Source organism: Drosophila obscura, unplaced genomic scaffold, assembly GCF_018151105.1.
Source record: "Drosophila obscura isolate BZ-5 IFL unplaced genomic scaffold, ASM1815110v1 contig_1, whole genome shotgun sequence".
NCBI lineage: Eukaryota > Metazoa > Arthropoda > Insecta > Diptera > Drosophilidae > Drosophila > Drosophila obscura.
The window spans coordinates 452,755-469,272 of record NW_024542679.1 but is presented as its reverse complement, the minus strand read 5'-3'; the positions used below and the strand labels follow the sequence as shown (position 1 = coordinate 469,272).

The window sequence follows — 16,518 nt, the reverse complement described above, 5'->3', positions numbered from 1 at the left end:
TATTCTGAAAATCAGAAGGTATATTTCGGAATATTTGTGAGGGTCAAACGGTATATTTTATCAATAAATCCGCGGTCACACTGTACAGTACATTTACATTGCAAAAAAAGCCTAAAACAAAGTTTTTAAACAATTAAAATTAAGCAATCTGAAGCATATTATTAAAGAACAACCCCTGCGTTCGCCTATCAATTGAAGCAAAAGTGGTGGCTGTGTATTATTGTTGTGGAAAAGAGCCAAAAAAACGGTCGTTCAGCAGAGGGGCGAAGAGAGAAAATGTCACGCAAAGCAGCAGCAGCAGCAGCAGAACCAGAAAAAGAGTGAAGAAATTACATTTCTCGTCAAAAGCGCGCACTGAAAACACAACAATAAGAGACATTTGAGAAACAATAATGTTTCTACACTGAAATGATGCACAAACAAGTGAGTGTTACGGTGGGGGGCGCAGCCCCGAGGCGTGAGCGAAAATAAAAGACAACAACGAACGAGCTGTAGTTGTAATTCACAGGGGCAGACACCTGCAAGCGCAATGAGAGCAACGCTGATCCTTTCCAGGCCTTCGAACGAACTCAGTCCTCTATCCTGGCTTGAATGTCGTCGGTAATTGGACTCTGGATCCACAGTTGGGACTCTTCTTGCAATCCGCATCCGCTGGCACAATGCAAAGCCTGGACTCATCGTGCCAAGAAGCCGACGTAAGACCCCTTTGCGCCAGTTACCAGTTAGTCGATCAATCTAATAACGAATCCTCTCTATTTTCCTGCGCATTTATATGCAAATAGTTTATCATAAATGACACGCTGAAGAAGTTGAAGGGCTCCAACAACTCTGACCATGCCCCGGGACTAGCTCATGCCGTGGTCCACGGCACGGGCGTACACCAGCAGCAGTTTGTCCAGTACCAGCCAGCCTCCTCCCCAAGTCACCAGCTGCAGTCGCAGCAAACGCAGTCCTACCACCTCCACACGGCGCTCCAGCAGCAACAGCAGTCGTCCCCAGCCGTCACTGTTGGCTTCCCGACGAGCAGTAAATCGTATCTGGAGACCAGCCTGTTGCAAGCCATACCACAGATTCCTGCCCAACCGCCCATCTGCATCTTCGATGACGATGAATCGCCGCCCGATGAGGGAGGGGCCTCAATTGGAGGCTCCCTGGGCATACTCACTGAGCCGACATCGGCCACGCCCACCGGCCTGCCCACAGCGATTGCCCCATCGCCCTCATCATGCTCATCCTCGACAACGACGCTGTCGAACTTCAACTCAATCACGTCGCCCTCGCCAGTAGTTCCTGACTTGTTGCTGTCCACGCCGCCAGGCGTCAACTCCAGCCTAAGCAATAATTCGACTGCCGCAGCTGCAACGACGACGTCGACGACGACCAGTAAGAAACCGGAGAAGAGGCCCGCATCTGCCAATTCAAGCTCCTCCTCTGGGGGCCATCACCTGCACCACCATCACCTGCACCATCAGTCACACAATCACCATGGGGTCCATGGGGCCTCGCCCACGTCATCGCCCAGCAAGAGGCAGAAGTCCAACAGCAACAGCACCAGCAAGGAGTGCAGCTCCTCTAGTCGCAGCTCAGCTTTATCCTCAGCCCCATCCTCCTCGTCGTCGTCGTCAACAGCGCGCGCTGGCGCCGGCGCTGCATCCAACAACAACAATAGCACCTCGTCCACATCGAAGGGTTCCTCGGTGTGCCCACCGGGCAGCACGAAGTTCTTCAATCTACACGAGAAACTCAAGGATCTTTATATGCAGCTGCTAAGCAACGACATCAACAACTTTGCCGAGACAGGGGTAAGCTGGAGTTGCAGCTGCCGCGGCAGCTGTAGGAATGTGGATAATAATCCCTGCATTACATGTATTGTATATTGTTTCGCCCAACTTACAGCTTAAGCAGCGCACACGATCGTTCACGCTGGAGCGGCTGGTGGAGCGGGAGAAACTCAACACGATCGTGGTGAACCTCTATCCTGGCAACAAGGGATACTCGCTGGCCCTGCACTACGATGAGCATGTGGTGCTGAATCCGCAAACGAACGAGTGGTCCGTCAGCGACAGGGACGAGGCGGCCAGCGAGGGAGCAGGAGCAGGAGGCCATAGGAGTCGCACCAAGTCGGCGGCAACGGATGAGAGCCAAGCCAAGGCGGAGTCGAACCCAGCCAAGCACGAGTATGGCCTGGTTGAAGTGCTTCGATGGCCGTACGAGAACGATTTGCTGCTGCAGTGCATCGATCGCGAGATTCTGCCAGAGTTTCTGATGGATCTGCTCTGTGCGGAGACAGTTAGCCTGTCGGATGGGGGAGGAGGAACGCGGATCTATGCCAAGCCGAGCGTGTTCTACGCGGGCTGCGTCATCGCCCAGATCCGCGACTTCCGCCAGACGTTTGCCACCTCAACGAATATCTGTGATATGAAGCACATCCTGCTCAGGCCCACGAACGCCACCCTCTTCGCGGAAGTGCAGCAAATAGGCAGCCAACTGCAGGCGGAGGATAAGCTTGCCCTGGAGAGTCAGTTGGTGCTGGCCACGGCGGAGCCGTTGTGCCTGGAACCGGATCCAAGCATAGGACGGCAGGCCATCAATGCTCAACACCAGCGCCAGCTCTTCAACTCGCACGAGCTGCGCCGCCAGATGAAGAAGTTCACCCAGACTGCCATAAATCGGAAGCGCAAGCTGGACCAGTTCACCCACCACCACGGCCTGGAATTGTGCGACTATCTGTCACGACTGCGCCAGAGGCCCCGGACGGGAAGCAGTAGCACTGGCGGCAACCCCACTCCGGCCACCGCACCCACCAACAATCCTCTGGTGGGCGCCATGCTCTCCTCCTTTACCTCAAAGGTCCCCAGGCGGCCTCACGAAGTGATTCGGCCTATTCGTCCTCCGTGCCTGGAATACCCCGCCAATCTCAAGGTGCCCGAGCATGTCATCAGCGTGGAAAAGTATGCCAAGACCTTCGAGCCGCTCAATGAGTTCAGCGAGGCGTGCAAGGATGGCTGCCAGCCCAATTGTCGCCACAACTTCCAGCCCCAACTGATCGAAGAGTACGTGCTGGAGACTGAGCGGGAAGCCAACGAGGGACGGCGGGCGCTGTACCACATTAAGCTATCCATTTACCAGCGTCCCTCCGATGCGGAATACCTCGGCGAACTGTATGTGGATCGGGACTTTCGCGAGGGGGAGCGCAATGGGGAGTCCTGCCGCTTTGCGCTGGGCACTCGGGTGCATGCCAATCGATACATTCAGCAATTTCGCGAGATCTTCACGGAGGAGGGGCGCAAGGCGGTCAAGATAACGCATTTGATACCGGGACATGTGCCAATTGTCACCCACACGGGGCTGACGAACGAGCAGCGGCTTCTACTGCAGCAGCAGCAGCAACAACAGCAGCAGCAGAGGCAAGCTCAATTGCAGCAGCAGCAGCAACAACAACATCAACAACAGCAGCAACAACAACAACAGCAACAGCCGCAACAACATGTGGTCGTGGTCGGCAGCCATCAGCAGCAACAACAACAACAGCAGCAGCCTCAGCAGCAACAACCTCAACAACAGCCACAACAAATGTCTGCCACTGTGCACCATGTGGCCCTGCCGCGCCAACAAATCACCCAAAAGACACTCAGTCTAGCAGGGGGCAATGTAATCAACGTGCAGCAAAACATACGGCAGCAGCCTCAGCAGCTGCAGCAGCAGCAGCAGCAGCAACAACAACAGCAGCAACAAACGTACAGCGTTGAAGGAACGCAGCAACAGGCAACCACACAACAGATTGTCCCTCAACAGCAGCAGCAACAGCAGCAACACATACAGCTTCAGCAGTTGGCCACCGGAAGCAGCAACTCTACCACAACCACCCACCAAGTAAGCCTGAGCAATGGATCCCTGGTCCTGGTACAACAGCAGCCCCAACAGCAGCAGCAGCAGCAGCTGACCCAAGCTCTGCAACACTCAGGCATCACCATTCAGCCAGCCAGCATTCAACAGCAGCAGCAGCAGGTGAAGGGGCCATCGGTCATTGGCGCCAACTCTGCTCTGCGTGCCCAGCTGAACTCCAATGTGCCAATTTTGGTGAGTACACAATATGATATGCAAAGGATGTCATTGACTATCGCCCATCCATTTCGACAGCAATCGCAGCTGAAGGCTCAGCAGCAGCAGCTAATGCAAAAGCAGCAGCAACAGCAACAACAGACAACTGCCTCCAGTAATAACAATAACAACAATAACAGTAATAACAATATGAACAACACGGCCATACATCCGAATCCTGCAATCAATGCCATAATGAACAGCATCATGAACTCTGCCAATCAGTACCAACAGCAGCAGCAGCAGCAACAACAGCAGCAGCAGCAGCACGGTAAGAGAAAAAAAGGCGCCTCCAGGTGTAGGGGACTTTATAGGTTACTGATCGATCCATTGCTGATCATTTCAGGCGGGACAACGACAAACAGCAATCACATTGCAACATCCGGCAGCGGCGGCGGCAACAATAACAACGGAAGCAACACCGCGACGCTGAAGAACTCCAGCAATGCCTCAATTCTGAACCTGCTCAACAGTGCCCCAGCTGCCATGACCAGCACTCCAGTGGCCAGCGGAACGTTTACCTCCTCCACCGGCCAACAGCAGCCGCAGACGCTGACGCTGGTGCAACACCAGCAGCAGCAGCAGCAGCAGCAATCCGCTCCAACCACCTCTGATGTAGCCACAGCCACCTATGTGCAAACAACCCGCGGCACGCCCACCCTCGTGACTGCCCAGCGGAAGCAGCAGTCCAGCGAGGTGTTGCAGAATCTGCTGAATGCGAACCGAAAGATCGTGGGAGGCGCCGGCACCACCACCACCACCTTTCGGACCAACTCTGCAGGCAATCTGATAGCCGTCAACCTCAATCCGGGCACGCAGGCGCAGCACCAGCAGACGGTAGATGGCGGCGGCCAGACGGTGCGAGTATCCATGTCGGCCTTGGCCTCGCAGCTGGCCTCTCCACCGGCCGTAATGACCAATCCCACCACAAGCTATACGGTGATCTCATCGGGCAACAGCGCTGCGGCGGCTGCGGCCTGGATTCAGAGTCCCACGGGGCCAGTGCAGCAGCGTATTCTGAGCACTCTGAGAAGAGACAGCACCACAGCACCGCCCAACGCTATTGTGGTGGGCATGGCCGCCCCCTCGCCTGGCAGTGATTCGAATGCCTCGAATGCCAGCGGGTTCGCAGTGCCCAACAACCTGGCGTCGAGCAGCAGTGGCGGCGGTGGGGTGGGAACCCTTTCCGCCCTGCTGACAAATGCGGCCACTCCCTCGCCCTCGGGGTCGGACCACTCGCAGTCCTCGCAGTCGCATCAGAACCAGGCTCTGCTGGAGCGTCTCAGCAATGTTACCTCCAACGTGTCAGCCGTGGCCATGCCACATATGTCGCCGCAGCAACCGACGGCGACGCAGCAGTTCATCACCAAAACCATCGTACACTCTCCCGCCACATCGTCCATACACTCGCCCATGTCTAGTCCGCATCCGCAGCCCTCAGCCTCGCCCCAGCAACACCACCAGCAACAGCATCAGCAGACGCAGCAGCAACAAACCACCGCCACACTGAACCTGCAGGGGATTAATCTGTCACAGCTGCAGGGTGCCATGGCCAACTTTGGCGGCCTGCAGAATGTTCAAGTGCAGATTCCCGGCTTCACGCAGCCCATCTCGCTGCAGTTCTCCGGCAACAGTTTGCAGCAACAGCAGCAGCAGACGGGGAACTCGGTAACGGGTGCGGGCACGACGCAGGGCCAGCAGAGGAGTGTTCTGGTGTCGGTACCCGTCTCGAGCCAGCAGCACCAACAACTGCCACACACCATCACGCTGCAGACGCAGTCACACCAGCAACAGCAGCAGCATGCTCCGCCAACGGGTACGATAGTCAGTCTGCCCTCGACGGTGGGCGGCACACAGACGGTGGTCATCACGAACAACGCAGGCGGCGGCGGAGGTAGCGGCACTGGAAATGGTGGCGGCGGCGGCAGTGGAGGAGGCGGAACAACGGCCATGCTGACCCTACCCATTGGTGAGTGAAAGGATTAACTGAGGAGCAGAGTAGAGCGCACAGCAAACTTGCAAACTCGTCTCGGCCGGGCCGAGGAGAATTTTTTCTGATACCGAACTACCTGTTGCGATCTTCTTTTATATCTGCATTATTATATTTAACTCTTTTTCTTTTGATTGAACATGCTTAATTTTGTTCTCTTCTGTTTCTGTTTCGTTTCTCGTTTACAACAAAACCACATACTCGTACAACACAACACACAAACCAAACGAACCCGTTAACAACTCGTTTCGATCCCTCCCTCATTCAACTAAACTCTTTTTTATGTGTCTTGTGTGTGTTAACCCCAAATGCCATCAGTTTGAGATTAGAGAGTCCATTTTGTAAACCCAAACCCCAACCATGCTACTCGTACTATATCCTTCAAGTTGGCGGCGGCCCCTGACCCGTCAACCTGTGACAATTCTCATTGCAACCTAAAACAACAACCAAAAAATCTCCCCGCACACCCACGTTCTGCTCTCTCTCTGCTTACAGCTCAAATAGTCGGTGCCGGTGTACAGAAACTAAATCCTCAAACAATACGTACCTCAAGTGTTGGTGGTGGTGTAGGTGTTGCCCAGCAGTCCATCCAGCAGCAGCAACAGCAGCAGCATCAGTCGGGCAACAGCAACACAGCGGCCATTCAGCTGGTGGGCACCATCCAGCCCCGGGCCCGGAACGTCCAGGTGGTTGGAGCCAAGCAATTAACGGCCAGCAGGCAGCTTATCACTACTCAACGGCAGATAGGCGGCTCGACGCTGAAGATTGCCACTACTCCGATGAATGGTGATTGAAATGAAACTATTTGAGTACTTGCAAAGATTTCTAATACTTTCCTTTGTAGCTGCCAATGTCGTAACCAGTAGTGGCGGTCCCATTGTGATGTCTGGACAGAAGCTGCAGCTAAAGACAGTGAAGGCGCCTATGCAGCAGCAGCAGCAACATCAGCAGCAGCAGCAGCAGCAACAACAGCAGCAACTGCAGTTGCAGCAGCAACATCGAATACTCAACCAGCAGAGCACCGCCACAGTATCGTCCCAGACACTGCCCAGTCCCAGCCAGGTGCAGGTGGCACAGCAACAGCAGCTGCAACACATCCAAATCGCTGGACGAGCCACCACCGCAACGGGAGGAATCAGCCAGCGAACACTCACGGCTATGGCGGTGGCCAAGCAGCAACAGCAGCAGCAGCAACAACAGGCGGCGGTCAATCGGCGGCGCTCCACCACCGACGCGACAAAGTAAGGGCGATAAAGAATATGGCACAATATTAGATTTGTGTAAGGACTGCAAGGACTGTAAGGAATGAGAGGACTGAGATATGAAAGATAAGAGCGAAAAAGTAATAAGGCTACGCGTTGTGTATTTGCATGATATTATAGCTTATGGTTACCTCCTAACTATCACCACTACCGTACATTGTATACCCATATATCTATATATGTTTTGATGTGTAATCGTAAGTGTGAAATATGTATATGTATGTGTATGTACATGTACATGGGCAATAGCATGGCAGCTCATAATATGTGCAACCTAGTTAGGAGCTGGAGCTAGCGGCAACTGGAACTGAATTTGGTTGGGCCCTCCAGCTCTGCCGACTGCGCTAAATGTGTTAACTGTGTCCCCTTGGCATAAACGAATTAGGTGTAAAGCTCTTAATAATATTTATCTAGTTGTATATACACATTATATATATTATAAATACGAGTATGTGAAGATTGTTTCAACTTTTCCCGCGCATCCAACCGCCATTCGAAACCATTGTCCATTTGGCTCCCAGCTCCAATTCCAATTAAGGCCCTAAGACTAGCTAGCCCATAAAGCGTGCTAATTTGAAATTGTAAAGCAGGGAATGGATCACTAAAAACAAAAGAAAGCAATAAGATGTGAATTGAGAAGGAGACAGACAGCAAACAAAAAACGTAATTTAATTGTAAAGAAATTCTAATTATTACGATTACGCTACAAAAGAATATGAAATATGAACCGGTGTAGGGGTTCATATGAATAATTATACATATAAAATTGTACTATTATCATTATTATTGCTAATTATTTAATCGATTGCTTAGCTTAAGTTCGCTAAAGAAAAACACATTTTAGTTTTTATTGAACAAGTCGTAGCCTCAACCAATTTAGTACTTCCAATTGCAGAAACATTAAAACGAAAAGCAAAAAAACAAAAACAAAAATATATGCAAAAAGTCATCACTTATTTAAACAATTTATTTGTAATAGCGCAATGTACAACGAGACTAGAAAGGGATGAGTTACAGAAGGAGCCAGTGACGAGTAACGTGTTAAAAGTAACGCTGACACTAAGCCAATTTGTTTTTTCAACTACACCAGTTTCTGTAGAATGAAATTATTTATTTAAGCAACGATTTTAGTTATGTTACATCTGTGCTGTACTTGTTTAGCATTGTTTGCTTCTTCTGCTGTACAACCAATCCAAAAACCAAACTTCTTGATAATGCGAAAACGAACACAACACACAAATTAACCTTACCCCATAAAAATATGGCAGCCCACACACCCATACCCATACCCGTAAACGTAAACGTATCCGTACCCCCAAAACTCAAACATAACTTACTCAATGTTAATATTAATTAATAAATGTGATTTAAGAAGAATAAAAACAAAAGAAATCATGGTACTACATAAACCGAATGAATATGAATGAATGACGAACGACAGCATTACGAATTCGAACTCGCAAGAAGTCAGAGCAGTTTGGGATGAGTTTACTACTCAAGCGAAGCAAAGCAAATAACTGGCAAAAAACCTGAGTACGAAAGCTATATATACTTACAAGATAATGATGATATATGTTTGTACGTGTGGTCTGATCAAATGGTTATTGAAACGTAATTCAAAGATTTATTAATGTAATGCGGAGCAATCTAAGCGACAGCATAAGCTATTTATATGTATATTTAAACATGAAACCAACTATTAATATAAATGTGTAATTTCAATTCAATAACTGCTTATCAAAATACCTGACTGTAGAAAATTTTCATTAAACTGATTAATTACGAAGAGCACTCTCGAGAACTACTAACGAAAAAAAACAAAAGCAAACGAAAAAAATTATTATGACGAAACCAGAATATTAAAAATACTTAATGAAGCGTCGACAAAGTCACAGAAAAAGCTCCGTTAATCAATAAAGTGTGAAATGAAACTATAAGATCCAAGTGGAGTCCTCATTGCATGAACGGGCAAACGCTTACACAGGCTTCGATTACTATACAAATTATTTATTTAGAATATCTAGTAACAAGCACAGATTCACAGATCGTTTAGTCTCGTTGCAGCAGCAGATTGGGATAGAAGCGGAGCCCCTCCACAGACTCGTCCCGACACACCTTGCCAAGGCGCTCGGTGACCAGCAGTCGCTCCTTGGCCAACAGCAGAGAGATGCCCAGCTGCTTGGCCAGCTCCTCCACGGCCAGAGATTCGGCTGCCTGCACCTTCTCCAGGGTGTCAATGGCAATCAAGTCATCGTCGTGCGACTCGAGCTGCAGCACCCTGGCGCCGCTGGGGAAGCTCCGCAACCGGATGGGTCCCCTCAACTGTTCGCAGGCGTGCAGCAAATCCTCAGGCGAGAGCAGTTCCAGGCCGCGAGCCCTGTTCACGCGGCAATAGACATCTGCCAGGGACATCATACCACCGAGCTCCTAAACCACGTTCAATAATTTTTCGGGTTAGACAAGTAAATCAAATTCAGCCGCGAAGCACTCACCTCAATAGGATCGATCAGCATCTGGCAAATTTGTTGTGCTAAGCTGGAAAAGTACGCCGAGTTGCTGGTGAAGTTGTCACGCGTCACAGGATCATCGATTCCCAGGCTCATGAGGTAGGATTTGAAACGCACCGTCTCATCGTCGGATATTTCACCTTTTTGCTCGCGTATTCGGCCACTGATTGTCTTGGACAGACCCACCATATCCTTGGCCATGGTCATTAGAACACTGAGATCCTGGAAGGCTAGTGCAATGTTCTCATCCGTTGCCTTCGCTTTCGCCTCCAGGTGCCGCTCAATGCCCCCGATGCCTGTACGTTTCTGAATGCGAGCCAATCTATCGTTGCCCGTTTCAGACGTCGGACTTCTGTCCGCTCCCTTGATGATGGTCTCGCTGGTCAGGGAGATCTCCCAGATGCGGGCATTCAAAGTCTCCCGCAGTGCGCTGTGGAACTCCACGCTTAGGCCATTCTTCCCAGAGAGTTTGATGTGCGTTGCACGACTGGTGTCCAGGGGGCCAGGCATCTTGTCAGGGCCAGGCGGATGCAAGTGCATTATAATGCGCGTCTTGCGGCCAAAGAAATTCGAGGCAGTCGTTTCCTCCCCGAGCGATATCACATAGCTAAGTGGCAGACAGAGGGTAACGGCGGCTCTGGCAATTTCTCCAGGACGGCCCCAAAACAGCCTGTGTGTTGTCAGCACCACCTCACCCTCCTCAAAGTCTGTCTGGAAATGTCATGGAAAATGAGGTAAGCCTGGGACTATGGAGCACTTTACTTACTTTCTGGTCCCCATCGAAGATTTTCACTCTACTGTCGCGGCTGACGAAGGTTTCGTTGGAACTCAGACGAGCCTCAACATAAGCGAAGCGATTCATTTCATAAATTCCTAGTTCTTGTGTTTTTTTTGAGATAACATTTAGAGATGCACACTATGCAGTGTTGACAAAATAGCTATTTTAAGCATATCTAGCTTTTTTTAAGTAAAAAAAACCAAGTTATATGCTAGAATTGTATTTGTGGCTTCATTGGTAGTAGATAGATAGCTGGTAATATTGAACCGCATTTCAAAATCGAGGAATATGATTTACGATCATTTACAGAGAACGCTACCAGTGGGTATTTCGATTTACGCACATATATAATAAAACTTAAATAATTTATTGTCGCGTCCCCAGAAGCGACTCACACGTTCCTTCTCGTTTTTCTTGTTTCTCTGTGTATTTCGTTGCTCTCTTTTTTCTATATAATTTCTCTCATTTTCTGCCTCCACTTTCCACCGCTCAAATGGCAGAAAACCGTTAAATTCAAATCTGAGATACCAGGCGCACAGAAATCAGCAGAAGGTCGCTGGTTTTTTAAATTATCGTTTTTTTCTTGTTTCTCTTTGTATTTCGTTGCTCTCTCTTTTCGCTATAATTTTTCTCATTTTCTGCCTCCAATTTCCACCCCTCAAATGGCAGAAAACCGTTAAGTTCAAATCTGAGATACCAGGCGCACAGAAATCAGCAGAAGGTCGCTAGTTTTTTTTAATTATCGTTTTTTCTTGTTTCTCTTTGTATTTCGTTGCTCTCTCTTTTCGGTCTAAATTTTCTCATTTTCTGCCTCCACTTTCCACCGCTCAAATGGCAGAAAACCGTTAAATTCAAATCTGAGATACCAGGCGCACAGAAATCAGCAGAAGGTCGCTGGTTTTTTAAATTATCGTTTTTTTCTTGTTTCTCTTTGTATTTCGTTGCTCTCTCTTTTCGCTATAATTTTTCTCATTTTCTGCCTCCAATTTCCACCCCTCAAATGGCAAAAAACCGTTAAATTCAAATCTGAGATACCAGGCGCACAGAAATCAGCAGAAGGTCGTTGCTTTTTTTAAAATTATCGTTTTTTCTTGTTTCTCTCTGTATTTCGTTGCTCTCTCTTTTCGGTCTAAATTTTCTCATTTTCTGCCTCCACTTTCCACCGCTCAAATGGCAGAAAACCGTTAAATTCAAATCTGAGATACCAGGCGCACAGAAATCAGCAGAAGGTCGCTGGTTTTTTAAATTATCGTTTTTTTCTGTTTCTCTTTGTATTTCGTTGCTCTCTCTTTTCGCTATAATTTTTCTCAATTTCTGCCTCCACTTTCCACCGCTCAAATGGCAGAAAACCGTTAAATTCAAATCTGAGATACCAGGCGCACAGAAATCAGCAGAAGGTCGTTGCTTTTTTTTAAATTATCGTTTTTTCTTGTTTCTCTCTGTATTTCGTTGCTCTCTCTTTTCGGTCTAAATTTTCTCATTTTCTGCCTCCACTTTCCACCACTCAAATGGCAGAAAACCGTTAAATTCAAATCTGAGATACCAGGCGCACAGAAATCAGCAGAAGGTCGCTGGTTTTTTAAATTATCGTTTTTTTCTTGTTTCTCTTTGTATTTCGTTGCTCTCTCTTTTCGCTATAATTTTTCTCAATTTCTGCCTCCACTTTCCACCGCTCAAATGGCAGAAAACCGTTAAATTCAAATCTGAGATACCAGGCGCACAGAAATCAGCAGAAGGTCGTTGCTTTTTTTTAATTATCGTTTTTTCTTGTTTCTCTCTGTATTTCGTTGCTCTCTCTTTTCGGTCTAAATTTTCTCATTTTCTGCCTCCACTTTCCACCGCTCAAATGGCAGAAAACCGTTCAATTAAAATCTGAGATACCAGGCGCACAGAAATCAGCAGAAGGTCGCTGGTTTTTTAAATTATCGTTTTTTTCTTGTTTCTCTTTGTATTTCGTTGCTCTCTCTTTTCGCTATAATTTTTCTCATTTTCTGCCTCCACTTTCCACCGCTCAAATGGCAGAAAACCGTTAAATTCAAATCTGAGATACCAGGCGCACAGAAATCAGCAGAAGGTCGTTGCTTTTTTTAAATTATCGTTTTTTCTTGTTTCTCTCTGTATTTCGTTGCTCTCTCTTTTCGGTCTAAATTTTCTCATTTTCTGCCTCCACTTTCCACCGCTCAAATGGCAGAAAACCGTTAAATTCAAATCTGAGATACCAGGCGCACAGAAATCAGCAGAAGGTCGTTGCTTTTTTTAAATTATCGTTTTTTCTTGTTTCTCTCTGTATTTCGTTGCTCTCTCTTTTCGGTCTAAATTTTCTCACATTCTGCCTCCACTTTCCACCGCTCAAATGGCAGAAAACCGTTAAATTCAAATCTGAGATACCAGGCGCACAGAAATCAGCAGAAGGTCGCTGGTTTTTTAAATTATCGTTTTTTTCTTGTTTCTCTTTGTATTTCGTTGCTCTCTCTTTTCGCTATAATTTTTCTCAATTTCTGCCTCCACTTTCCACCGCTCAAATGGCAGAAAACCGTTAAATTCAAATCTGAGATACCAGGCGCACAGAAATCAGCAGAAGGTCGCTGGTTTTTTAAATTATCGTTTTTTTCTTGTTTCTCTTTGTATTTCGTTGCTCTCTCTTTTCGCTATAATTTTTCTCAATTTCTGCCTCCACTTTCCACCGCTCAAATGGCAGAAAACCGTTAAATTCAAATCTGAGATACCAGGCGCACAGAAATCAGCAGAAGGTCGTTGCTTTTTTTTAAATTATCGTTTTTTCTTGTTTCTCTCTGTATTTCGTTGCTCTCTCCTTTCGGTCTAAATTTTCTCATTTTCTGCCTCCACTTTCCACCACTCAAATGGCAGAAAACCGTTAAATTCAAATCTGAGATACCAGGCGCACAGAAATCAGCAGAAGGTCGCTGGTTTTTTAAATTATCGTTTTTTTCTGTTTCTCTTTGTATTTCGTTGCTCTCTCTTTTCGCTATAATTTTTCTCAATTTCTGCCTCCACTTTCCACCGCTCAAATGGCAGAAAACCGTTAAATTCAAATCTGAGATACCAGGCGCACAGAAATCAGCAGAAGGTCGTTGCTTTTTTTTAATTATCGTTTTTTCTTGTTTCTCTCTGTATTTCGTTGCTCTCTCTTTTCGGTCTAAATTTTCTCATTTTCTGCCTCCACTTTCCACCGCTCAAATGGCAGAAAACCGTTCAATTAAAATCTGAGATACCAGGCGCACAGAAATCAGCAGAAGGTCGCTGGTTTTTTAAATTATCGTTTTTTTCTTGTTTCTCTTTGTATTTCGTTGCTCTCTCTTTTCGCTATAATTTTTCTCATTTTCTGCCTCCACTTTCCACCGCTCAAATGGCAGAAAACCGTTAAATTCAAATCTGAGATACCAGGCGCACAGAAATCAGCAGAAGGTCGTTGCTTTTTTTAAATTATCGTTTTTTCTTGTTTCTCTCTGTATTTCGTTGCTCTCTCTTTTCGGTCTAAATTTTCTCATTTTCTGCCTCCACTTTCCACCGCTCAAATGGCAGAAAACCGTTAAATTCAAATCTGAGATACCAGGCGCACAGAAATCAGCAGAAGGTCGCTGTTCTTTTTAAATTATCGTTTTTTCTTGTTTCTCTTTGTATTTCGTTGTTCTCTCTTTTCGCTCTTTTTTTCTCATTTTCTGCCTCCACTTTCCACCGCTCAAATGGCAGAAAACCGTTAAATTTAAATCCGAGATACCAGGCGCACAGAAATCAGCAGAAGGTCGCTGGTTTTTTAATTATCGTTTTTTTCTTGTTTCTCTTTGTATTTCGTTGCTCTCTCTTTTCGCTATAATTTTTCTCATTTTCTGCCTCCACTTTCCACCGCTCAAAAGGCAAAAAACCGTTAAATTCAAATCTGAGATACCAGGCGCACAGAAATCAGCAGAAGGTCGTTGCTTTTTTTAAAATTATCGTTTTTTCTTGTTTCTCTCTGTATTTCGTTGCTCTCTCTTTTCGGTCTAAATTTTCTCATTTTCTGCCTCCACTTTCCACCGCTCAAATGGCAGAAAACCGTTAAATTCAAATCTGAGATACCAGGCGCACAGAAATCAGCAGAAGGTCGCTGGTTTTTTAAATTATCGTTTTTTTCTTGTTTCTCTTTGTATTTCGTTGTTCTCTCTTTTCGCTCTTTTTTTCTCATTTTCTGCCTCCACTTTCCACCGCTCAAATGGCAGAAAACCGTTAAATTCAAATCTGAGATACCAGGCGCACAGAAATCAGCAGAAGGTCGTTGCTTTTTTTAAATTATCGTTTTTTCTTGTTTCTCTCTGTATTTCGTTGCTCTCTCTTTTCGGTCTAAATTTTCTCACATTCTGCCTCCACTTTCCACCGCTCAAATGGCAGAAAACCGTTAAATTCAAATCTGAGATACCAGGCGCACAGAAATCAGCAGAAGGTCGCTGGTTTTTTAAATTATCGTTTTTTTCTTGTTTCTCTTTGTATTTCGTTGCTCTCTCTTTTCGCTATAATTTTTCTCAATTTCTGCCTCCACTTTCCACCGCTCAAATGGCAGAAAACCGTTAAATTCAAATCTGAGATACCAGGCGCACAGAAATCAGCAGAAGGTCGCTGGTTTTTTAAATTATCGTTTTTTTCTTGTTTCTCTTTGTATTTCGTTGCTCTCTCTTTTCGCTATAATTTTTCTCAATTTCTGCCTCCACTTTCCACCGCTCAAATGGCAGAAAACCGTTAAATTCAAATCTGAGATACCAGGCGCACAGAAATCAGCAGAAGGTCGTTGCTTTTTTTAAATTATCGTTTTTTCTTGTTTCTCTCTTGTATTTCGTTGCTCTCTCTTTTCGGTCTAAATTTTCTCACATTCTGCCTCCACTTTCCACCGCTCAAATGGCAGAAAACCGTTAAATTCAAATCTGAGATACCAGGCGCACAGAAATCAGCAGAAGGTCGCTGGTTTTTTAAATTATCGTTTTTTTCTTGTTTCTCTTTGTATTTCGTTGCTCTCTCTTTTCGCTATAATTTTTCTCAATTTCTGCCTCCACTTTCCACCGCTCAAATGGCAGAAAACCGTTAAATTCAAATCTGAGATACCAGGCGCACAGAAATCAGCAGAAGGTCGCTGGTTTTTTAAATTATCGTTTTTTTCTTGTTTCTCTTTGTATTTCGTTGCTCTCTCTTTTCGCTATAATTTTTCTCAATTTCTGCCTCCACTTTCCACCGCTCAAATGGCAGAAAACCGTTAAATTCAAATCTGAGATACCAGGCGCACAGAAATCAGCAGAAGGTCGTTGCTTTTTTTAAATTATCGTTTTTTCTTGTTTCTCTCTGTATTTCGTTGCTCTCTCTTTTCGGTCTAAATTTTCTCACATTCTGCCTCCACTTTCCACCGCTCAAATGGCAGAAAACCGTTAAATTCAAATCTGAGATACCAGGCGCACAGAAATCAGCAGAAGGTCGCTGGTTTTTTAAATTATCGTTTTTTTCTTGTTTCTCTTTGTATTTCGTTGCTCTCTCTTTTCGCTATAATTTTTCTCAATTTCTGCCTCCACTTTCCACCGCTCAAATGGCAGAAAACCGTTAAATTCAAATCTGAGATACCAGGCGCACAGAAATCAGCAGAAGGTCGCTGGTTTTTTAAATTATCGTTTTTTTCTTGTTTCTCTTTGTATTTCGTTGCTCTCTCTTTTCGCTATAATTTTTCTCAATTTCTGCCTCCACTTTCCACCGCTCAAATGGCAGAAAACCGTTAAATTCAAATCTGAGATACCAGGCGCACAGAAATCAGCAGAAGGTCGCTGGTTTTTTAAATTATCGTTTTTTTCTTGTTTCTCTTTGTATTTCGTTGCTCTCTCTTTTCGCTATAATTTTTCTCAATTTCTG

At 46.3% G+C, this 16,518-nt stretch overlaps 2 protein-coding genes across 4 annotated transcripts; one reads left to right on the top strand and one right to left on the bottom strand.

Annotated features, from left to right (window-relative positions):
* The first annotated feature begins 78 nt into the window (after nt 1-78).
* Nucleotides 79-9,290, top strand: LOC111072380 (mediator of RNA polymerase II transcription subunit 12). 3 transcript variants are annotated; one of them, XM_041596475.1, is made up of 8 exons: nt 79-423; nt 509-695; nt 783-1,802; nt 1,897-4,080; nt 4,141-4,372; nt 4,448-6,070; nt 6,587-6,877; nt 6,936-9,290. In XM_041596475.1, the coding sequence occupies exons 2-8, from the start codon at nt 660-662 to the stop codon at nt 7,334-7,336; spliced, it is 5,787 nt and encodes a 1,928-aa protein (XP_041452409.1). In that variant the 5' UTR covers nt 79-423; nt 509-659; the 3' UTR covers nt 7,337-9,290. The 3 variants fall into 3 exon arrangements, with proteins under 3 accessions (XP_041452409.1, XP_041452408.1, XP_041447495.1); XM_041596474.1 differs by having other exon boundaries at nt 496-695; XM_041591561.1 differs by lacking the exons at nt 6,587-6,877; nt 6,936-9,290 and adding an exon at nt 6,410-6,506 and having other exon boundaries at nt 496-695.
* A 49-nt stretch (nt 9,291-9,339) lies between these two features.
* On the bottom strand, nt 9,340-10,780 carry LOC111072378 (vacuolar protein-sorting-associated protein 36). Its single transcript, XM_022364215.2, has 3 exons — nt 10,627-10,780; nt 9,846-10,571; nt 9,340-9,780 (listed from the first exon to the last, which is right to left on the bottom strand). The coding sequence occupies exons 1-3, from the start codon at nt 10,720-10,722 to the stop codon at nt 9,403-9,405; spliced, it is 1,200 nt and encodes a 399-aa protein (XP_022219907.1). The 5' UTR covers nt 10,723-10,780; the 3' UTR covers nt 9,340-9,402.
* Nucleotides 10,781-16,518: the final 5,738 nt, after the last annotated feature.

Coding starts and splice junctions, on each gene's coding strand:
- LOC111072378 (XM_022364215.2), bottom strand. CDS start 10,722: ATGAATCGCTTCGCTTATGTTGAGGCTCGTCTGAGTTCCAACGAAACC. Junction 10,572..10,626: donor TCTTCGATGGGGACCAGAAA/GTAAGTAAAGTG, acceptor TGACATTTCCAG/ACAGACTTTGAGGAGGGTGA. Junction 9,781..9,845: donor TGCTGATCGATCCTATTGAG/GTGAGTGCTTCG, acceptor AACGTGGTTTAG/GAGCTCGGTGGTATGATGTC.
- LOC111072380 (XM_041596475.1), top strand. CDS start 660: ATGCAAAGCCTGGACTCATCGTGCCAAGAAGCCGAC. Junction 696..782: donor CATCGTGCCAAGAAGCCGAC/GTAAGACCCCTT, acceptor ATATGCAAATAG/TTTATCATAAATGACACGCT. Junction 4,373..4,447: donor ACAGCAGCAGCAGCAGCACG/GTAAGAGAAAAA, acceptor TGATCATTTCAG/GCGGGACAACGACAAACAGC.